The sequence below is a fragment of the Musca domestica genome, unplaced genomic scaffold (genome assembly GCF_030504385.1).
Source record: "Musca domestica strain aabys unplaced genomic scaffold, Musca_domestica.polishedcontigs.V.1.1 5, whole genome shotgun sequence".
Taxonomy (NCBI): domain Eukaryota; kingdom Metazoa; phylum Arthropoda; class Insecta; order Diptera; family Muscidae; genus Musca; species Musca domestica.
In genome coordinates, this window is record NW_026712346.1 from 5,953,502 (window position 1) to 5,978,195 (window position 24,694).

Genomic DNA, 24,694 nt, shown 5'->3' on the forward strand with positions numbered 1-24,694 from the left:
AAAACCATAGCCGGCCGTTAGGCGTAGAAGATAAACAACCCAAATTTGACATTATTAATTTTTATTTATTTTTTTTTTTTGATACATTTATTATATTTCTTTTAATACTTATTCGAGAAAACAATTTACGTAAATTTTAGTCTAAGTTTTTTTATTTACATTTTGTGTTACTATAGTATTTTCGTTGTGATTGTTTTTTTTTAATTTATTGTAAGGGCAGGGGTCTTATTAACCGTTTTTCTTGTCGTGAGACGTAGATGGTCTCGGAAGTATTATACACTTTATTGAGATCGATTAGGTAAGCATCTTAACATAGTCGGTAACTTTCTGGCGAAATTTCAGGCCAGTGAAAACTACCCAATCCCCTTAGTATAGGTCCTGATAGGGAATAAATTTAATTTTTGACTATATAAGAAAACAAATGTAATAATAAGGTCCTTTCGACTTTGCAATTTTGATGTTTAACTTCCTAATTTTAATGTCCGAATAAAAATGTGAATACGATATAAGAATTAAAATGAATATTGTTTAAGTAAAAATTATTGGAAGGATTATGGTCAAGTGGGGTGGTGAATAGAGTAAGGGAGTCAGTGGGGTCCACATAATGAAAAGTAGGGTTTCGTGGACCATGGTAGGGTGGGCCGAGTGGGGGTTCCGAACAGCAAGGGACCTTAAAATCCTCAAGGAATGTTCTCCGTATGTTTTGTTGTAGAGTAAATATTTGTATTCGTTCACCGATGAAATGAATGATGTTGGACCCGAAGTTCGTTTGGCGGTTGAGAACCTACCTGAGAGTTTTGAGCAGCCGGAAGGCCAAACCGATGCTGTAAGAGCGGTCGTAACAAAAAAATACAATAATTTGAAATTATTTAAAATTTGGTTGCATGATAAATGTAAATTTTCTACGAATGTATTGTCCTGCTAATTTAGGTTCGATCTTGTGGAATAACCCCGAAATTTAATTCTTGTTTCGCGGATTTTTCCCAATATAAGAAGTTTGTTAAAAAAAATAATATAAAAAAGCCAGTCTAATGCTAGGAACACAATTGGAGCGAACGACGAATTTCGCCCTGAGCGTCGTATGGAACACAATACCGACGAAATTATAAAACAGCTGATGAAGTTGTTTACTTTTTGCTCATTTGTTGACTACAATGAAAATTATACAAGAACTCATAATTCTTTATAATTTCAGTTATGTCCATCTTTTCTATTATAAATTCACTGATATCCATCTTCACTCAGGCGCAAGTGCACAAATAAATAAACAAATTATTTATGTTTTTTTTATACGAATAACAGATAGTAGAGTGACCATAACAAATTTTTAAGTAAAAAGTAACTTTATTTACTAAAACACATAAAATTCGTACAAGTATGGCCACCTTGTACTGTTTTGTCGCCGTTCGCCGGCGTATGAAATAGAAATAAAGCTAATTGAGTTCGCGGCGACCGACGAAATTTTCGCCGGCGCCGTGATTGTGTGCACTTCCATATACACATATGGTTTTTATTTTTGACGACGAACATACGCCGCGAAAAAATTCGTCGTTCGCTCCAATTGTGTTCCTAGCATAAAGTCTATTTGACACTACAAGAATCCAACGCAGAGTTGCATTTTTCTAGTTTCTTTGAACTTGAGAAACCTTTCTAATTGAGCTATGTTCTAAAGTATTTCTGCACCATCGCCGTTGGCATTTTGCCAAGTATAATCGAATTTTTGTATTTTTAGGCAAAAATATTTTCAATTTGCTCTGCTGTGAAATTTTATATCAAAAAGTGTATACATATCGTATATGAAACAGGGAATTAAATCAAAGAGCAGAGAATATTACTATCGAGTCAAATCAGCTGGGGTTTGCTGCTACCTGTACCAAAGATGTACACAGTGATGCTCTCCATTAGTATGTAGATTCTATACCGAATTTAAATTAAATCAGGTCGTAAGAAGATATATTTTTTTAGTGAATTTGTTTAAATTAATGCGGTTTAAACAATAAATCCGGATTTGCAGCTACATCAAAAGTTTGCACAGACCATTTTAATAAGGCATATGTGTTGCAGTCAGCAAGTAAATTGAGACTTCTGCCAATGGCTATGCCAGAACTCGGACCACCGCAATTGAGCCCGTAAGCAATGGTAGAGAATAAAATTCAAATATATTCCTATTTTTACAAATATATTCCTATTTTTACATTATAGATATATGAAACCTGACGATACACAAGTAAATGTCCACGATAAGATTATTATTGACAAAACAGAAACGGAATCATGCACTCTTATTGGAAATCTAGCTCAAAAAACCAAAACATCAGGAGACTCAAACCCTACCCCGCATAAAGCTATCTGAAGAATGTTAGTTATTCTAATAGCTAGCTAGGGTTGATACACCAATTTATACAACATTTATCTCATAAAAGAAAACTTTGACATGAGGTCCAACCATGTCTCTGCATTTCATGATGTAGCGATATCCGTCTCACTTCCAAAATAGATGGGAGATATCGGGTCACTCCTTTAAAAAGTTGCCCATAAATTCTAAATTTTGAAAAAAGAAGTGAATTATTTACTTGATAGAAAACATGATTCTAACAAAATGCTTGTAAAATTAAGATTTTGATCGCCACAAATGGTATATTACAAAAATTCCGTTCTTAAATGTTTACAAAACTTGGCCAAAATCTAGTAGTATCTTTTCTAAACTGTACGTTATCTACTTAAGGAACTTTTACAGTTTTTGCCGATGTGCCCCGCTTCTGCGGGAAAACTGTTGCGTTCTAACTTTTTGTAGCCTGATTTTTTCTTGGTTGTATTTGTTTCAGTCCTGTAATTTTTGCAGCGGATATTGAAAAAATGTGCAGCTTTTAAGATATCTGCGGAATGAAAATAAAGAATTAAAGAGAAAGCTGCTGGAATCAAAGACTGCTTTAGATCACATTGAAAAAATATTTACAGAAGGTCAAATCAAAAAATTAAAATCTAACACAAATATTAGATGGAAATGGAGGGATATATCCAGTGTTATTTGCCTGCACGCTGCAGGGCCACGAGCGTACAGACATTTGTATCAAAAGAGGCATCCTCTTCCCAGCATATCCACGCTCAATAACTGGTGTTGTCAAGGAAAGGATTTTGTGGTCATCGATCAAGTTTATGCGGCAAGTGAATTATATGACATTAGATTAAAAAATTTTTATTCTATCTTTCGATGAAATGAAAATTGCTGAAACGTACGAATACGACTTGCATAATGATGTTGTTCGGAAACCGGCAAATTATGTGCAAGTCGTAATGGCCAGTGGGATAAAAAAGGGATGGAAACAACCTGTATTTTATGGTTTTGATTGCAAGATGACGAGAGAACTTTTACTACAGATAATATGTGTGCTAGATAATTCTGGTTATCCTGTGGTCGCTGTGGTCTGCGACATTTGACCATCGAACCGAAAGTTGTGGCGAGATTTCGACATAACGCCAGGTAAGTGTGCTATACCCGTTCATCTTTGCGCACGATAGCTCTTGACTGAAGTTTTGGTTCATAGTAATATTAAAACCAATAAGAAAAAGTCGAGCGGAGCCGACTATATGATACCCTACACCACTATGCATATTTAGTAGAGTTCTTCTAAAAAAGTTTTATATTTAGCATTTCTGGGCTCTATTAGATATCTCATACAAAATATCATTATTGTAGAGTGCATATTCCGAAAGTGGGAGATTTGAACACCAACAAAAGTTACTATGGGTCTATCTCGCTTCCTTCTCCATGTTACAAACAAATGCACAAAGACATAATACCCTTACTACTATGTGGTGTAGGGTATAAAAATGGATATGTTTCGAATTACAAATGAATTTCTCGGATTTCAATTGAAAATAACGAATTACAAATGACATTCTCGAGTTACAAATAAAATGTTTCGAATTACAATTGAAAAAGATATATATTAGTAACAATAGTTTTTTCTGTTTTTCTACTATTTTTTTACAAGAAAAAACCATGGTTTTCTCATCCCACAAAGTCAACGGAAAAAGTATTTGCTTTTGCTGATGTTCCCCATCTTGTGAAGCTAATCCGAAATTACTACCTTGACACCGGACTCGTAATTAATAATCGATTTATTACTTCAAGGACAATAACAGATTTGTTGAAGTTCACTAATAAAAACGATACATCTATAACATATAAATTAAGCGAAGAACATCTCTCTGTTAAGGGAGCAGGTATACAGCTAAACGTTTATAAATAATTAATGATTTATTAACATACAATTTAGGAAGGCAAAAAGTGAAATTGGCGACTCAACTTTTCTCTAACACCACAGCAAATGCTATCAAAAGGTTTTATTCCCTCGAGTTCGAAATATACAATGCAATAGATACTGCTGAATTTATTCAATGAGTTAATGATTGGTTCGGTATCCACAACTCCTCTTGTAGTACTTTTGGTTTACCCGGGAAGGTATGATAACATATAAATTACGAAATAAACATATCTATATCCTTTATTGTTAGGAACCTTTTGGCAAGTTTATTGAAACCCAGAAAGGAATATTAGAAAGAATGAACCAAGTTATGAGTAGTCCAATCGTGTCCAATAAAACTCGACTTGAAATCTTACAGAAAGGAATTCTTATTTCCAATAATGCTTTGATACAGTTGTACGACCACTTACAGAAGTAAAACGTGGAGTATCTATTGACAAGGCGCCTGAACTAAGACGTTCTTGAACATTTTTTTGGTTCAATGAGGAGTGAAGGGGCCTTAACGACCATTCAACTCCTCAGGATTTCAAACCATTCAACTTCTCAGGATTTCAGAAAATACATTTTGGGTAAGTATATGTAAGTCGTCTATAAAATTGAAGACAGAAATAAGTTCTTTGATTTTTAGCGCGCAATACTGAATTACTTTCTGGAACGGGCAACGTCGATGTTGATGAAACAGAATGGATTGATTTCAGTCAAAATGGGCGTGAGGATCAATCATTCCCCGAAATATCGCAACCGTCGCAAGATGATGGCTTTGAAAATTTGATGGCGGTTCAAAACGCAGAGGTTACAGAAATAGATGAAACGGATTTGAATGACATTGGTATTCTTCAGGATGATGCATTAGAATATATTTCGGGATATGTAATCCGAAAGTTAAATCTTGAAGAATACCAATGTCATTCAAACTCCTTTACATGGGTGGATCAGGTATCGAAAGGAAAAATTAACAAAACCTTCAGAGCCTTTCCTGACAAGAATAAAACAAGTAAAAAAACATTAAGTTCGGCCGGGCCAAACTTTTAATACCCTCCACCCTAGGGTAAAAGAACATTAGAAGAAATGTGGCAAAAAACATTAAAATGCCGAATATCGGGAGGTACCGTTATATAGGGGCTACACCAACACGTGCACCTATAATTACAATGTTTCCCCACACGAACTAGGACCCATTATGACCCACAAATACCAACTTTTACACAAATCAGTGAAAAAATGTGGCATAAATCATCAAAATACCGAATATCGGGAGGTACCGTTATATGGGGACTATACCAGAACGTGGATCTATACATGCAATGTTTTGCCACACGCTCAGGGACCCGTTGTGACCTACAAATACCAATTTTCAGACAAATCCGTGAAAAAATGTGGTATAAATCATCAAAATACCGAATATCGGTAGGTACCGTTATATGGGGGCTATACCAAAACGTGGACCTATACATGCAATGTTTTGCCACACGCTCAGGGACCCGTCATGACCTACAAATACCAATTTTCAGATAAATCCGTGAAAAAATGTGGCATAAATCATCAAAATACCGAATATCGGGAGGTACCGTTATATGGGGACTATACCAGAACGTGGACCGATATATCTCATTTTCAATACCAACCATCCTAGGGACAATACACACACTTGTGCCAAATTTCAAAGGTCTACGTCAAATAATGTGGGCTCTATCGTGATTTCAACAGACAGACAGACAGACAGACAGACAGACAGACGGACATCGCTAAATCGTCTTAGAATTTTATGCTGATTATGAATATATATACTTTATGGGGTCTACGACGAATATTTAGAGGTGTTACAAACGGAATGACAAAGTTAATATACCCTCCTACCCATGGTGGAGGGTATAAAAATGGATATGATTTTTAATAAAATGAATCGCATTACCATATCGGAATCCCCAACAATTCGAAAGAAGTTGATAGATGAAAGTAGCTGCATAGATTTGCCCCCTCATGTCAAGGACTTCTTTTTCAAATGCCGAATTTTTTTTAGAGTGCGACTTTTGAAAGGTTTAGAAGTAAAAAAGGCTAAGCAAAGATTTATGGTTTTAAAAAAATCCGTAAAAAAATATTTGTAAATAATTAGTATTTATCCTTAATATATGTAACAACATTCGATAATGACAAATCCACCTGTTTTTCGAAACTCAGTAGATGTGTTTTTTTTGTTCATTATAAATAATTATCTTAAAAATATCAGTTTTTTTTTTTTAAATTACTTTCAGATTTATTTCAATATTTGAAATATATCTTTATAATAAGAATAAGTAATTACTTTGAACCATTGCTTATATTCTTGTAAAACTATTTACATCGAGGATCTGTTTCTGTATGACGATGCGAAAGAAACTGGGAATAAAAACAACAATTCCGTGAGAAAGTTTAAAGAAAACAGAAGTAAAACAAATTTTCTTTGTTTCAATGGGAAAGACAAACTTAATATACCCTTCACAGTATGGTGAATGGTACAAAACTAGTTACCTTTAAATGGGGTTTTGCGATATAGAGATAAAGGTCATCTTCCAAAACTCTACTAACTAATGCAGGTGTTCGTGTATACAAAATGCGCATTGTTTTTAATGATGTGGGACTTCAGCAAAAACAAATTGGTGAATCTGCATTCAGACCTTCAGAGGCTACTTCTGGTACAGCAAACATGCCAATAAAATTTAAAGAAAATATCCATATATGCGAGTTGCTTTTATTGTATTTTACATACACAAACATTTCCAAAATAAACAAAGCAGAAATTCGCTGCAATGTTATTCTGTCAAGGAAACCTAGTGAACCCTACAACATACCAGACGTGCTGTTTTAAGTTTCTATTAAAAATTATTTAAAAAAAGTTAGAATCATAAGAAAAAGACCTCCAAATTGCATAATTTTGCAATGGAGGATCCCGATTCTCTTCCCCCCGACATGGAGTTTGATGTCACGGAAGAGATCGCATCAACCTCCAAACAATTGCCGGCTTTTGCAAACTCCACTAGTATGCAAGAAAACAAGACAAAACAGAACGAACGAAAGAGACTGCGCCTAGAAAGTGCAATATCATCAATAAATGTATCGGATCTGGCTGAGAAATTAACCAACTACAACCCGCAGGACCAAAACAAATTTGGCATTTTGGGGGCATTGGCAGACATTGACATTTCCACACCTGTCAGCAATCCAACCACAACCGAAATCAATGTTCCTCCAAAACCAAAAATCTCCTGGTGCCCACCGATTTTTACATACAATGTCAACATAAACTCTCTAGTAGAGTCATTACGTGCCGCATCCCCACAGTGCAATTTTAAAATTAAAAATATAAATAAAAACAAAAGTAAGTTGTACTTTGCAGATTCTAAAGTTCATGCCTCAATGATGGATCTTTTAAAGTCAAAAAATATTCAGTCATACTCTTTCACACCCAAGGATCAAAAGCAGACATCCCTGATAATCCGAAACCTCTTCTCTCTAACTGAACCAGAGGCAATTAAAAACGAACTAGATCAGTTAGTTCCTGAAACAGTGGCCAGTGTCTCAAAATTTAGAACACCGACATCAATTAAAAACAACACTGATACGGGTCTTTTCTTAGTTTGCTTATTGCCAGGAAAGAAGTTTGGCGAAATTTCACATATTCGCCAACTGCAATACCAATCCATAATCTGGGAGAAACCCAAAAAAAGGGATACCTTCGTCCAATGCCGAAGATGTCAAGGGCACGGACATATAGCACGTAATTGCAATTGCTCTTACAGATGCGTTAAATGCAAAGACAAACATCTTCCTGGAGAATGTAAAAGGTCCAAGACAGACACCTCGGAACCTTACTGTGTTAATTGCGAAAAAACAGGTCATCCCGCCAACTGGCGAGGATGTCCCTCCTATAAAAAATATGCCTCCGACAGGAAAAAAAAGATGGCAGTAGCATTAGAAAACAGAGCTCTAGCTCAAAACAATGTATCTAAAGCATTAAACACATCCAAATATTCACCGGAAAAAACTTTTTCAAACTTATTTAAAAGTGTCACATCTATTCCCCAAGATTCAACCAAAAAACCACAAATAATTCAAGACTTCCTTAAGCTAGCAAATCTTTTTTTGGAACCTGAAGAGCTGGCCTTAGAGCAAGAAATTCAAATATTCCTAACAGAATATAAAAACTTGTCAAAAACCGAAGCAAAAAAACAATTTTTAATGCTTCTTAATAAAGTTAAATTGAATTATGGACCATAGATCACTAAAATTTCTTACTTTCAATGTACGATCCCTTGTGGATAGAAGTCGACAAATAGAATTAAAAAACACACTACTTCACAATAACATCGATATAGCATTCATCCAGGAATGTCATCTCAGATCCAACATGCGTGTCAAAATAAGTGGATACACTTTTGTCTACGATAATTCTCCCACTGGAGTTGCAATTTTCATCAAGGACTCAATTCAATTCAAGAGAGTTTCCGTTCCGGCCACTGGCATTAATACGACACTTATAGAAATCTCATCTAACAATTCAACAAAAAAATACCTTCTGGGATCGGTATATATCCCGTGCAGTTATCCTGTACAGCGCCTCGATCTTGATCTGAATACATTACTTCAGTTATCTAGCAACTTTGATGGTTTCATCTTTGGAGGGGACTTAAACTCCAAAAGTCCAACATGGGGCGACTCCTACGAAAACTCAAATGGAAGAGTCTTGAGGTCCTGGTTATCAGATAATTCCATGGATGTCATCAGGTTATGCGATACTAGCCCATCGTATCCAAGTGGTACCTCTTACCTGGATCATTTCCTACTCAGCAACCATTTAATCAACAGTAGAAATCCTAACTATACTATATCCACCAGACCCACTTTCTCGGATCATTTCCCCATTAAGTTGGACCTGAAACTTGATCATTTAAACATCGATTTGACGCCTCCGCAATTCTTCATATCTTATAAAAACACTAATTGGCATAACTTTCGTCAGGACATAGACGTTATCTCACGTCAAATAATGCCTTCCATCAATAGGAACCTGACCAATGACGAGATTGATACCACTCTAAACGGTTTTAAGAGTCATTTTTCCAACATCCATGAAATACACTCCGAAAAATTTAAAATAGAGGATAGGAGCCTACCATACTCGGACAAAATCAAGAAAATCCTACAAATTAAACATCAATGGCAACGAAATCTCAAAAAAATCTTCCATCGTTCAGGCAACAGGACAAGCCGTGAGTACTCCATTCTTTCTAATCAAATTCAGCTCTTGAAAATAATAATAAAGGAGCTAGTCAAAATAGAAACAGCCCAAATATTTAATGATAGATTGCAAAAAATCAAACCTAGTCCGTCCGCCTTTAAAGAAATATACCGATTTACAGGAAGCAATAAATCATCTTTCTGCCGTCAGATCAACCATGCTAACAACACTATTACAAACAGTAACGAGATTGCAGATCATTTTAAGAATTTTTATTCCACCATATTTGAAGACTCAACAACACTTCCTGCCTCAGATGAGCATAATTCTACGCTATTAACATGTATCAACTCAACACCAACTCATATATATTCATTCGATGAAAATTTTAATTCTCTCCACAATCCAGACACATACCACTTTACTTCATCTGAAAATATAAAAAACATTATTTTCAACATCAATTCAAAAAAATCTAGCGGCCCTGATGAAATCTCAAACTTTATAATCAAGAGATTTCCAGAATCCACAATTAATTTACTCACGTGCCTTTTCAATAATTGCATTAACAACGGATACTTTCCCAAACAATGGAAAGTTGCCAAAATCATACCCATCAAGAAGAAAACAACAAATTGCAACGTTGATGACTTTCGCCCAATTTCCCTTTTGTCAAATATTGGTAAAATACTGGAAGTAGTGCTGAAAGAAAAATTAAACAATGAATTAACTATTGATCCAATATCAAACTACCAATTTGGCTTCAAATCTGGACATTCCACTCAGCACGCACTTCTCAAGTTTCATAACGACGTAACAACAAACTTAAGGAGTCAATCATGCACAGTTGCAATATCATTGGATATACAAAAAGCGTTTGACTCAGTGTCTCACCTCGGTATTTTGTTCAAATTAATTCAACTTGGAGTAGATCCATTTATTATAAAAATGCTAAAGAGTTTCTTCAATTCTCGTAAATTTATGGTTCAGATCCGGAATACATCATCATCCTTGGGCCATGTAAATAGCGGCGTTCCTCAAGGTAGTATCTTGGCACCATACCTTTTTAACCTGTTTCTTCATGACTTTCCACACATGTATCAACATTCCAAAGCAATCCTGTATGCAGATGATTGCATAATCTACGCACATAATCCTTCGCCAGCCATTGCCCTGAGTGTTGCTTCAGAACACCTACACATAATCAACAACTTCTATAAACAATGGGGTATTAAAATAAATGCCGCTAAATCGGTAGCCATATGCATACGTAATGCGTCGGGCAAATGCCCACGAAAAGTTGTACCAGAAAGCAAGCAATTAAAATTGTCTTTAGAAGGAGTAGAAATTCCTTTCAGCACATCCTTAAAGTACCTTGGTGTAACATTCAATCATCTCTTAAAATTCAACGACCATGCTCGTTCCATCATGCAAAAAGTTAAAGGTATATTAGCGAGTTTTTCAAACATCCTTAACAGCAATTATTTACCTCAAAACACCAAGCTGCTCCTATATAAGGTGGCAATTAGATCTATCCTAACATACGCATTTCCAATCTGGTTTCCTATTTCCCCAATAGTTGCCAACGAATTGGAAATTCTGGAAAGAAAGGTCTTAAGAAAATGCACAAACAAATATTATCAATCTCATCACAAAAAATTCTCAAATACTTACATATACAAAATCTCTAACGTTGTGCCATTTTGTAAGTACGCCCAACAACTTCAAAGGAAGTTTGTAGAGAAATTGGCTACTCACGAAAACCATATTGTAAGCGAAATCCACGAAATCGAGAAAAATATATCCTGGTCAGATTCGTCATATCTGTCTACAGTGGGTATTCTCAACGAACCTACTGAAGATGTCGCAGATGACTATACCTTACCACGCTTCTACATTAAATCAGTACCTGGAACCCACAGAGGTTAATCAGTAAAATTAGTTAATTATAATAATTCATTATTTGTTACAAAATATATACACTTTTACTTTTAAGCAGCCTATACTGTAGATCTCTCTTTATGAGAATTCGATTTATTAGCTGAGAACTTACTGTGATATTCAAAGAATAAGAAATTTTTATGTATAATTACACATTCTGTGTAAGAGCACTGACTGTCACTCCGTTTTGATGTCATATTTTGTTAACTAGTTTTAAGATTTTGTTAATTATTTATTTATTGTACACAGTCATTAGCACTGTTAGTTACAGTTGAGGCCGGGAGCAAGCCTTATATACTTCATTCATTGTTTACATTTTGTGTAATGATTTCACAATTCGCATGTAGCATATTATACACTTTCATTGTACGTTAGAATAAGACAACAATAGTTCTAACAGTCTCAATTCATGTTAATCGTTCACTTTGTATTTAAATGTACCATCGAAAAGAAGAAGACTCAATAAAGTAACTTACTACTACTTACTTATTCTGTCAAGGCGAAATACTTTTTTTCGCCCTAATAAAGAAATTTTGACAATACATGTAGGTGAAGGGTTGTATTTTTTTGCAAATTCGCTTTCTGGTCGACCTTATAATTGGGCCATGGCTGGGATCAAGGTAGATCTACTAGGTAGTCGCATCACCCCAGCTGACTGCACCTTTAACTGTCAAAACAAGTTGTTGTAATGCTGAATTCGCACTAAATGAATTCAACACAAAAACAAAGTTTGTTTATGTCTTCTTCACTAAAAGCCACCACGTAGCTACTAGCTTGATTGTTGGGCATTCTTAAAGGGCTTTTACTGGTGGCGATATTGGTGCTATGTTCTTTCTTTAAAACCATTTGATCGGGAACACTTGCTACTGTTATGCCATGTGCTGGAGTCGGTGTAACCTCCGGTTACCAACATTGGCTGGAACATAAGTGGTATTTATCGATGACGTAGAAGATATTTCAGTTGTGTGAATAAACAATTCGGGGGCTAACTATCAACTTGGGGCTGTTGCAATGGTCCCCGAGAGTCGTATGATTACTTGGCTTAGTTTCCACACACAACATGAAATGTAAAGAAACCCCTCGTTTCTGATTGGTTGAAAATAAATTGCCGCAAACATTAAATGTCATGGCAAATGTATATTTTTCGCCTTAGATGCCAATTTTGAAAATTTAGGGTACCACAAAAGTTGCTCTGTTGTAGCAGTTCGCCGATGCGGTTACCTGTTAAATCTACCTTGGCTAGGATTTTTTGAAATTTCACAGCGCCTATCAGCGAATTCGTACGGCGGTTACTCGCATAGGCTCTGTACTTTTCTACCAATGCGCGGTAAGAAAAATTTTCAAGGCAGAATTTAGTAAATTTCAAAAATGAGTAAGAATAAGGATTTCGGACAGTCTTTTCATAAACTGCATAATAAGCTGTTACTAAAGGGAGCTTCTTCAATATCACCTCTATCTTCAAATAAGATGTGCAGCAAACGACTTAACTCCCTTTGCAATACACCGACTAGGAATACAAACTCTCCATCAACTGTCCTTCGGAAGACCCCATCCGCCAATGCATGCTATACACCATCATCGTTATTTCGGAATGCAAACACAAAATCTAGATGCCAGAGAACTCTCGAACTTGGCGAAGCACCTCCCCCTAAGAACCTAAAATTGGATAATGTTGCAGTTGGTGATGACCGTTTAACGGTGGCCGTAAGAGTTAGGCCTCTAAATGCTCAGGAATGTCTGCACCATACTGTGAGAAATGTTACTAAAGTAAATGGCAATGAGTTAACGATATTAGTGGGCACAAGTGCTGACTCGTCCTGCGGTGTAAACCACACTTTTGTGTATGACCGGGTCTTCTATAGTTGTGACCCAGACTCTGAAAAATACGCAACACAGAAGGAAGTTTATGATGGTACAGCAAAACCATTAATTCATAGAGCATTTGAAGGATACAATGCCTGCTTGTTTGCCTATGGACAAACTGGTTCCGGGAAGTCGTATAGCATGATGGGCGTCGATACATTGGTGGATCCTATATCGAGTAATTTGGTAAATTCTGAAGCCGGCATTATTCCAAGGTATTGTTTTGACCTATTTGAATACATAGAAACAAATAAAGAGAAATTCCATGCTGAAATAGAAATTAGCTTTTTCGAAATATATAACGAAAAAATCCATGACCTGCTTTGTCTCGAGGACAGCGATTACGGCAGCAACAATTTTAAAAATCATTTAGGAACACCGAAACCCGATCGAAAAGCATTAAAAGTACGCGAGCATCCTATTTGGGGACCCTATGTTGTCGGCCTCAGTGTACACCCTGTGGATTCATACGAATCATTAAGGAACTGGCTGATTGTTGGAAACTCACAGAGAGCTAGTGCTGCTACCGGTTTGAATGACAAAAGTTCTCGATCGCATTCGATATTTAATATTATGCTTAATATTACTGACGTGGATAGAAAAACAATAAATGACGATCAAGGCAATGGAAGCTGTCAATCGCGAAGAAGTAAAGTAAGTCTGGTCGATTTAGCAGGAAGTGAAAGAGTTAGCAATTCTAATGGAGAAAGAAAACGGGAAGGAGTTCACATTAATAAAAGCCTTCTTACTTTAGGAAAAGTAATTGCGGCACTGTCGAACGAGAAGAATCATGTTCAAAGTAAAATATTCGTGCCCTATAGAGAAAGTGCACTTACCTGGCTTCTTCGTGTGAGTATTGCATATTGCTAATATTTTATTATATTGACGTTTTTTGCTAACATTACTATTGATGAGGAAGGTGTAAAGTGATAAACGGATTGGATTAAGTCATGGTGCTGCATACAGCGTAGAGAGCTTAACTCCTATTATATTAACGAAACCCTTTGTGAACAATTTAAGAAATCTCTCCCCATAGGTTTTAATGTGCCCACTTTAAAAGCAAAAGATTCAAAGATTAAAATGTCATTTATTTAAATCTCAAAACCTGTATGATTACCAAAAAGGTAATTAAATAGTAAAACAATATTTTATGTTTACCTTTAGGGAGCAAGTTGAGTTTAGGGGCTATGCTCGGATCATTTTTGAATTTTTACCGCAGCTGGGTATTTTTAACCTGATTAAGGGAATGTATTTTTTTCGTGGGAAAAATACCCGTTTACCAGGCTATTTCACCCGAAAGTTTCAATACAACATCCAGTTTTTATCCAGTTCTATAAAACTATTATCTATCATTAAGGCATCATTTGAAAGCTGGAATTACCTATTCAACAATTTGTCATACGATAGAGATACTGGAACCGGTTCCGGAGTAGTGCAAGAAAATTGGTATTTTTATACCAGTACTTTTTGAAAAACCCCTAAAAACCCGAAAATGGACCCATTATGGGGTGTTAATATCTGCATGCTACATTATAGCTTATATTCTTGCCTTTCCAAAATGGTATCATATGACTGATATCTCTTATAGTTCCAACGATATTTGTGATGCAAATCACAAAATTGAGATTTCTCCACTAATATGTATCTAAACTTTTCAACGTATCCGGCCTTCAGCTACGCGATCAATAGTTTTTGTAAGCATTGTAATTTTTCTAAGTAGACGGCCTTCGGCCGGGGCTTGATATTTTCTCCTCTATGGTATGTCAAGCACCAGATAGGCGATCCATAGTTATTTTAAACATTATAAATTTTGTAAGTAGCAGGCCTTCGGCCGGTACTTGAGATTTTCTTCCCTGGGGTATGTCCAACAACGGCTACGCAATCCACCGTTTTTCTAAAAATTTTAATTTTTGTAGGTAGCAGGTTTTCGGACGGGGCTTGCGATTTTCTCCTCAGCGGTATGTTGGACCGGCTACGAGATCCATAGTTTTTCTAAACATTATAATTTTTGTAAGTAGCCGAAATTCGAATTCCAATCAGGAGACCAAGATTTATTCACAGAAAAAAATTTCAGATCGAGTTACAGATAAACTAGGATTTTTACTATTCTTGATCAGAGTAAAGTTCTAATTCGATTTAAAAATGTCCGTCCGTCTGTCTGTTGGAATCACGCTAGAGTCCATGCAACATGTGAGAGGTAGCTAAAATTTTGCATAGCAATAGCAACAAATCATGTTATACCGCATTAATATATAACAAACTAGCTGGCCCGGTAATGACTCCAAGACTAAATATAAATTAATATTCATGGCAAAAATTATAATTACCGTCGGTTTTAGATATTTTGAAGAGCCTGATCTTATTTTTCAGCTATAGGCTTTAATTTGAGTGTTAAAGAAAATAAATGTGAAAATTCAGCTCAATTTTTGATATTGTAAAAAGCATTCAAATGAGCTATAATTTGAAATTTGTATTTCCAACGTTAAAAATCCCGTACTGCGTGGTATTCAGTTTTGTCACCTCATACTTGAAGGCAGAATGTAGTCAGAATAGCCAAAAAAATTACTCTTTTGCTCCGATTACCGTAAGATGGACATTAATTGTTTGTCATTTAAATTTTGCGGTGGAGATCCAATAAAGTTCCTTTATAATTTCGTATTTTTTTTTCATGTTTCTGCCACAATTTCCGACTGAATGAGTCCCAGATTGACATTTCGGAGTTTATTTCATATAGACGTACATCCCAAATCTACGTTCCCAACCAATATTCTCTTGGGGGTTACAAATTCAATAGAATACCAAATTTTCTTTTCTGGCCACACATTGGCTGGGAAAGTGGACTTGGGGGTATACTAATGTGGGGACTATACTTAAATAAATTCATATGAGGATAATTATCTGTAAGATGATTTTCCAATCCAGGGTTTTTTACCCCAGGTAGCCTCAAGACTAAGATGCGCGCTTTTCCGAAAAATAAAAATTTATAAGAAGAGGTTTTCTTCCCCCTTAGAAACAAAGATGTCAAATAAGGGCCAAAAAATGAAAAAGTGAGCAAGACCACGAAAATACCTTAAATCATATGATGGTGATACCAAAACGTGATAATTTTTTGCAAAGATGGTTTCTTCTTAAATTATCAACATAAGCTAAAATTAGTACGAAAAATATGGTTAAAATGTAGAATATACTTGAAATCGGGTTGTTCCGTTATCAGAGGTTATGATCCATATCATGACCTGGCAAAGCGATTAAAGGTATCTTGAATGTTTAGGTAGAATTTCTATTTTGCGTTCTTTATAGTCGGCGTTTGACTGATTGCAGTCCCAATGTATTTTGCATTTTGTGTTCTCATTTGACAATTTATTGAAAGAAGTAGGTCCACTTTTTGAAATTAGCCCCATAACGCTTCCTTGGTCATTTTTGTTTGTTTAAATGTGTTCGCATCTTCCAGCTGAAGCACGATGTAGGTCCTGGAGTAGAAAGCATTTAACATCGTATTGCGCCCTCATTTCATTTTTAATACTATTCATTCAGAATTCAAACCAATAAAAAAATGTACACTTCAATATAGAAAAAAGAAAAAGAATCTTCAACTGGTTCGCTGATTTTTTTTGCGGCAAATGTTTAAAGGTCCTTACGAAATTTGTCGGTAGAATGTACTATTATTTTAAAATTAGATTCCATTGAAAAATTGTCGATTTTTCTCGATTTTAGAATTTTCATATAAAGCGACAACGAATGGCTTTATACTACCCAAAAAAACCTACACATCATATTAGAATTAAAAAAAAACACTACAAATGTACATTCGAAAATAGTAAGTCAAAATGGAAAAAATATGCAATATAAAACATTACTATTGTACATTTTAAAAGTCGAAATGAAAATGTTCAAATTTCACATTTTTACGCGATTTTTTTTTTTGGATTTTATTCTTTTCTGCCAAGAGGCAATTCCGAATTTGTCTTAATCGTTAAAATCAGACCGGCGGTCTTTATGTTATAAGAGTAGTAACTAACACAACTTTCTTTTACATATAGAGAGATAGATTTAAAAGTAGGCGCGTTCCTCAGCCCCTAAATAAGTACTTAGGGTTGGATGGAAAGCCAACAGCATCTCGTGTAATAATTCTGAAACCGATATCTTCACTATTTTGGCAAATATAAAGATTTTAGATAAATCGAAATAGTGGGCGTAAAAGGAGGTGTGGTCAATATTTTTTTCTTTAAAAACCTAACTCGGGGTATGACAAACGTTTGTACAAAAATTATGCAAATCGGTCCAGCCGTTTTCAACTGATTCCGTTACCAACAAACAACAATTGATTTTTATATATATAGATTAGCTGAAGCAGTTTTAATCAAAAAAATATTATAATGTTAACTCTTAATTCATAGGGTGCTTGTTATATTATAAAATGTTCCGAGATTACGACAGGTAATTAAGGCATTAAATGAACATCCGATATACCGTGTCTCATATTCGGATATATGTTCTCTTCTACGGACATTATAGATAAAGCGAACTACATAATGTACGATTCTACGCAAATGGAAAAGGTAAATACCAGTAGCACCGGGCACGACCTCAATGCCGTCAAATCAATCAATACCAATCCCATGGTGGCCGGTTTTATGTACCAGATTGACTCGGAGGAACAAATCTTCGACCAGGATCTGCCATTTTTCTGATGTGGGAGCAACATTACCCGGAATGTTTGCTCTGTATTCTCTTGGTCCAAGCCGGGATCGAGACCAATCTCGGACCATGGTTCAGCTCCGTTTGTCGAAATCGCATCCACCACAGATCGGACTCGGTGAGATGTAACGGATACATGGAATGTGTGCATTTCCGGAATTGCTCCGACCTAAACCGTATACAGGAGTATAGCGATAGGGACTACATAGCTTCCTGCTGCGGCGATGTAGGCCCCAATGAGTCTTCATCTTCGTCGTCCACATCGTCGTCGAAGTATGAGACTCCCCCGCAATCTCCACAACAGCAAGTCGTGCAGCAGCTGACGCCACACATTGCTGTTCAAGTCCCGAACAATGCATCGTTTCTCCAATTCAACTGTGATGGTCTCCGAGGTAAGATCAACAAAATCGTAAACTTCATGAGTCGGAAGAACATCAAGGTGGTAGCGATACAGGAAACGAAGCTGATTACTACCGGAAGGCTTCAAAGTTGTGATGGATACAACGTATTGAGGAAGGATCACACCAGAAGGGTAGGTGGAGGATTAGCGTTCCTATTGCACCACTCTGTCCAGTGCAGACCAATCTCGACTGAGCTTGACTCTAGTGACCCGTACATGGAATGTATGGGGGTAGCGGTCAAGTGTGGAACCGCAGAGGTGGAGGTGCTTATCGTGTACATTCCGCCGTTAAATATCTAAATTTAGAGAATATATCAATTGCCGCTTCATAGAACTGTCCAACCCATCTGATGTTCAAGTAGCAGATAGATGTTTCCGGGACATCATCAAAGCTGCAGCCGCTGGTCGAATACCTGAAATAAAACTATATTTCCTATCAGAGGCAGCGAGATTAACAAATTCGCCGAACTAATCCTAATAACCCCAGTCAGGGAACTTACTCTGGAGGTAAACAGGTTAGTCGGTGAGTATAAGCGGAAAAAGTGTCAAGAACATCTGAAGCATTGCAAAGTGACAAATCCGAATAGGTGCGCGTGTTATTTCTACCGGCAATTCATAGAGAACCCCGAGGGTGACAGGGCTAAGAAAAGAATCCTACGCCGTCTACGATCTCTTCCAGCCAAGGAGGTGCCGCCACAATTTACGTTGGAAGATGTTGCACATGTCATCAGAAGCGCAAAGTCATCCAAAGCGCTTTGTCCTGACGGAATCTCCATGGTGATGTCGAAGCAACTGGATGAACCAGGAGTTGAGTATCTCAGCAAACTCCTCGTTAGCCATCCTTATAGTTCTCGATGCCTGGAAAATGGGCAGGGTGGTTCCGCTTCTGAAGCCAAGCAAGGATGCCAGCAAAAGTGATTCATACAGGCCGATATCACATTTGTCGCCAGTTTCAAAGACGCTTGAAGCTTTACTTCTCCCCAGCATATGAGAGTGTTTCCCAGTAGCCGATCGTTAAACGGATTCCGAAAATTGCATAGCACAACAACAGCTTTACACGCCATTTGCACACATGTCAGTAGAGGACTCAACCAGACAGGCCGTGTGAGAAAACAGTTATGGTGGCACTTGATTTATCAAAAGCTTTTAATACAGTCAGTCATGCCATCTTCGAGGACATTGAACGCACCGCCCTCCGGCCAATTTTGAAACGTTGGATAGTAAACTACTTGTGTGGACGACAGTCGTACGTGGAATTCAGAAACAAGAAGTCGAGCTTCCGTGAAGCAAGGAGTTCCCCAAGGAACTGTTTAAAATCTACTTTTCTGACATTCCCCGCCCTCCAGATGGCATAGAGATAACGTATGCAGATGATTGTACGCTCGTGGCGTCCGGACCCATCATATATGACCTATGCGATCGGTTAAATGATTACATAGTTTATCTAACCGCCTTTTCACTGCGAGGAATATGAAGATATCCGCCACTAAATCGACGGCCACACTTTTCACCACATGGACTGCGGAGATGAGGCTATCTTTGAATGTACAGGTCGATGGAGTTGTAATTCCGACCACCAATTACCCCAAGGTCTTAGGAGTCACATTCCATAGCCTCTTCAAGTCGTCCGCGCACACCACAGATATCTGCGATAAGATTAGAAGTAGGAACAAGTTTCTCAAGTCTCTGGCCGGCAGCACTTGGGGAGCTGATAAGGAAACGTCGGTCTGTGGTAAACTATGCGGCTCCGGTGTATATGAATACTGTACTAGGAGAACATTCCCCTCCCATCGCAACTGAAGAGCGTGAGCTGTCGCCCCGACAAAACCCAAGAGTTTGGAGTCAGATCGAATACAGCAGTATGAGCTGCTACAACAACAGCAACCTCAATGCCGTATAAAATTGTAGACATTAACAGATCATGCGCCAAATCTTCTATTATATAGCAAGGTAAATATAGGTTACATGCTTAAAACCGTCGTAAAGAAGACCACACCTTTCCCAATATGATGTCAATATGATTCTTAAAAGACAATTCGTTATCAATTATCAATACTAAACATTTATGACGGAAAAAAATTCCACATTGTTATTGAGCAATTTTATATTAATAGTGGGGAACCTATTTTTAAATGCTCTAAACATCATTGCTTTTGTTAAAGTGGGATTTATCGTTAGTAAATTTATGAATGACCAATATGAAAACTGACAAAGGCACGTATTAATTCGATTTTCAAACCCCGAGAACTACTCACGGTTACTATTGAAAAGGAGAAGATTTGATAAGATTTGCATGATTCGGAGTCAGTGACATCCTTAAGGCCATTTACATACAATATAAATAGAAGTGGGCCTAATACAGTGAAAGAATGCGGTAAGCTCTGCGAGATACGTGTTCACTCTGACACATATTTCAACGCCAACGCCAGGAGCCGACGCAATGATCGTACTGTGTAATGCCGTTGTGTGTTGAGGATGGGAACCGTGATTGATGTTTGGCAACTGGACAACTTCCTCAAGAGTCTTTGTTTATATGTCTTTTTTGGCATCCTTGCCTGGATTAAGTAGAGGTACCAACTTGCCCATTTTCCTTCGGGGACTTTGTGTGAGTGGATAACTGGACTTCCGGTGTAGTCAGTTTTTTCGAAATTATCATTGATATTCCGAACGGGTCCAACGCTTTAGATGACAGCGTTTTTGATTATATTCGCAACATCATAAACGGCGATAAAAGATATCTTATACGAAGTACTGGCCTTGGATTTGCCCTATCACACTCGGGTTGCTCGACAAATTGGCTAATGAAACCGCCAGCGCACCTCTTTGGATCAGTCACCGTTATGTCGTTAAACGTCCTTTTTCCAGGGTTCGAGAGTGGCTTTAACGTTATCCACAGTTTACTTATATCGGTTCTAATGTTGCAAAACTTCAGATGGTCTAGTCAATTTTTCGCTTGTGCTTCTGTACCAACCTGTTGACTTCCATTGTCAGTTCACTGACTATGGGATCAGTAGGTTGGACACGCTGGAGCTCATTACGCTAATTCGCTGGCCTCAGATGGGAAATTAGATGTTATTTCGAATATCGGATATTCGGACATTCAGCAGGTATATTGCGAGCGGCTGCTGATGATGCCCCGGAAAATTCTTTCTGCTGTCGACAACTAAGTTGTTGCAACACGATGCAACGTAATTCCTCTCGCTGTATTCCCTCAAACGGGTTAGTGTGGAACGATTCCTAAAATGTACCCAATTCTATGTACTGTTATAAACGGAACTTTATAATTTAAACAATTTTAGACTAATTTGTTTGATATAAAAAAACCATTAACAAAAAATTTAATACATTATAATAAGACCCCTACAATAAAACCTTTGAATTGCAATCAGTTACCTTCACTAAGTATATGCCACTATTATAGCGAGAACTACGTTACCTGGGGATGAAGTAATACCTGCCAATAATCACTAAGTATATGCCACTATTATAGCGAGAACTACGTTACCTGGGGATGAAGTAATACCTGCCAATAGGTATCCCAAAACCAATTTCGATATCGAAAAATGTGCGATAAAAACCTATACCTAAATATGATACGTGGGGATAAGGTAATACCGCCCAATGAAAGGCCTTCCCAAACGGTCCCAAAATGGAAAAATACCATATTCAAGATCTATTTTCGATATCGAAAATCTATGTTTATTTATTAAATAGTTATATATGAACCCATTAAGTCGTAGAGTAAAATTTAAATGTTACCTTTTTGGGATGAAAAAGAATTGCAATTGTATTAGAAACCCGATAAAAAAGAGATGACATGAGATGCCATGCATATTTATTTATTTATATTCAATTTGTACAGCCGACAGGGCAATGGACGTTTCCAAAAACTTCTATACATGACTACTCTAAATAATTATAATATCCATAATCCTAAAGACTTAAAATTAAACACTGAAACAAATTAAGAAATTATTATTTTTATACCCTCCACCATACACAGTATGAAGAGTATATTAAGTTCGTCATTCCGTTCGTAACTTATCGAAATAATCATTTTAGACCCAACAAAGTATATATATTATTGATCAGCGTAAAATTCTAAGACGATATAGCCCTGTCCGCCCGTCCGTCTGTTGTAATCACACTACAGTCTAAACGAATTAAGATAGGAAGCACAGATGCACAGATCTCTCTTTTGTCTGCAGGCAGGTCAAGTTCGAAGATGGGCTATATCGTTCCACAATATCGTATATCCCCCATATAACGGTACCCCCGATATTCCGGTATTTTGATGATTTACCACATTTTTCAACGGAATTGTCTGAAAATCCACACAAGGAGTTCCTTGTGGGTACTTTATAACTCGGAAGAGAATTATCTATATAGGTCGACGATATCGTATAGCCCCCATATAACGGTACTCCTCGATATTCTGTATTTTGATAAATTTATCCACATTTTCTAATGGAATGGTCTGAAAATCCACGCAAGGGGTTCCTTGTGAGTACTTTATCCCTTGAAAGAAAATTATCTATATAGGTCCACTAAATCGAATAGCACCCATACAACGGTACCCCCGATATTCGGTATTTTGATGATTTTAACCACATTTTTTCAATTGAATTATCTGAAATTCCACACAAGGAGTCCCTTATGAGTATTTCACCCCCTGAAAGAGAATTGTGTATATAGGTCCACGATATCGTATATCCTCCATATAACGGTACCCAACGATATTCGGTATTTTGATGATTTTAGCCACATTTTTCAACGGAATTGACTGATAATTCACACAAGGAGTTCCTTGTGAGTACTTTACTCCCTGAAAGAGAGTTGTCAATATAGGTCCACGATATCGTATATTCCCCATATAACGGTACCCTCCGATATTCGGGATTTTTATGATTTTAGCCACATTTCCCAATGGAATTATCTTAAAATTCACACAAGGAGTTCCTTGTGAGTACTTTACCCCCAGACATAGATTTGTCTATATAGGTCCACAATATCGAATATCCTCCCATATATCGGCAACTTCCTATATTAGGTATTTAAAAGATTTTAACAGAATTTTGAATGGATTTTATTTTTTTGAAAATTTTCTAATTCGTTCCAAATGGTGGATGGTATTCAAAGTTCGGCCCGGCCGAACTTATTGCTTTTTTACTTATTTTTTTTTTAATATCATATAACTAGCCCTGCGCCTAAGATCGGCATGTCCCAGTAGTCGGTATTTTTTAATATTTAAATAAATAAGAATGTTTATAACTAAATAAAAAAGAAAAATATATTATCTTCGAATATAATGTAAGCTATCTTTGTGTAAACTTTCGTTAAGAAACTATGTATTCTATACAAATTTACTTTTTTGTCTGTGAAGATCATTCAGCACGAACGAGACAATACACAGTCTTAAAAAAATGCGGAGACGTCAAATTTAAACGATTCATAACTATGTTTTATGTATTTTTAACATGGTATTTTTGAAATATTAAAGAACTGTCAAAATAACTATTTAGACAAGAATATTGTCCTTACCCATAATGGAATTTAGCAGCTATGTTGATTCGTATTCTTCAATTTCATTACAGTGTTATGTGCAATTTTGACTCGCCTCTTCGTGATAAGTTTGTGTTTTGCAGATCGTTTTGTAACAGTTTTCGACCTGGATTAGTAAGAGGTCCTTTGTTGTTAGAGCTGTGAGATTGTGGAATCAGCTTCCTTTAGCTTTACGTACTTTACGCATATACCAATTACCTGTCTAGGTTTAAAGTAATTGAATATCTTCGCCTTGATATGTAGGCTATGTTTTTGTAGTGGTTGCGACTGTTTATTATGGGCTTTCTTTTGATTCTTCGGGGTTTTAGTGAATTCTTAATAAAAATTATTAGGTTTGATCTGTTAAATTTTAATAAAAATTGAATTTGTATAATTTTAGACATGGTAAAATTAAGAAAGAAAAGTCATTTCAAATAAGCATCTCCATCATTTTCTGTAATTTACCTTGTCAAATTTCACTATATATGTTCCCCTCTCCGATATGTGTATGTTTAATGGATTTACAGGATAAATTTTGACAATAAGATATTGTCAAATGAAATATTTTGAAAAAATTTTGAACATATGAGGTAAGTAAATAAATGGAAATTAAATGAAAAACTAATATATTTGTAAAGTATTTGTAATTAGGGAGTTTTCTCTGATGTCGACTACTGTAACATGAAACATTTAGGCATGTGTGTGGAAAATATGCATTTTGGACATTAGAACTAAACAAAAATTAAAACTTTGTTATTGCAAAAATCT

At 36.4% G+C, this 24,694-nt stretch overlaps 1 protein-coding gene and 2 long non-coding RNA genes across 8 annotated transcripts in view; 2 read left to right on the forward strand and 1 right to left on the reverse strand.

The window, feature by feature from the left end:
• The first annotated feature begins 1,529 nt into the window (after nucleotides 1–1,529).
• LOC101892189 (uncharacterized) lies at nucleotides 1,530–10,927 on the forward strand. The gene is made up of 8 exons (XR_009343342.1): nucleotides 1,530–1,904; nucleotides 1,966–2,129; nucleotides 2,203–3,481; nucleotides 3,996–4,227; nucleotides 4,281–4,465; nucleotides 4,519–4,837; nucleotides 4,897–5,060; nucleotides 6,521–10,927. It is a non-coding gene; the product is annotated as an uncharacterized LOC101892189 (long non-coding RNA).
• On the reverse strand, nucleotides 9,741–11,892 carry LOC131800570 (uncharacterized). Of its 5 annotated transcripts, none has more exons than XR_009343346.1 (6): nucleotides 11,694–11,892; nucleotides 11,537–11,631; nucleotides 11,158–11,392; nucleotides 10,378–11,096; nucleotides 10,029–10,185; nucleotides 9,741–9,913 (listed from the first exon to the last, which is right to left on the reverse strand). It is a non-coding gene; the product is annotated as an uncharacterized LOC131800570 (long non-coding RNA). The 5 variants fall into 5 exon arrangements; XR_009343345.1 differs by having other exon boundaries at nucleotides 10,378–10,694; nucleotides 10,754–11,096; nucleotides 11,537–11,890; XR_009343344.1 differs by having other exon boundaries at nucleotides 10,378–10,697; nucleotides 10,754–11,096; nucleotides 11,537–11,889.
• A 323-nt stretch (nucleotides 11,893–12,215) lies between these two features.
• The window catches only part of LOC101891557 (kinesin-like protein KIF14), an 86,186-nt gene continuing 73,707 nt past the window's right edge, over nucleotides 12,216–24,694 (forward strand). Inside the window, exon 1 of one of the 2 annotated variants that reach the window (XM_059128094.1) lies at nucleotides 12,216–14,136. In XM_059128094.1, the coding sequence (XP_058984077.1) occupies nucleotides 12,793–14,136 (1,344 nt within the window). In that variant the 5' untranslated portion in view covers nucleotides 12,216–12,792. The remainder of the gene's footprint in view (nucleotides 14,137–24,694) is intronic. The other variant, XM_059128093.1, reaches the window with a different exon arrangement.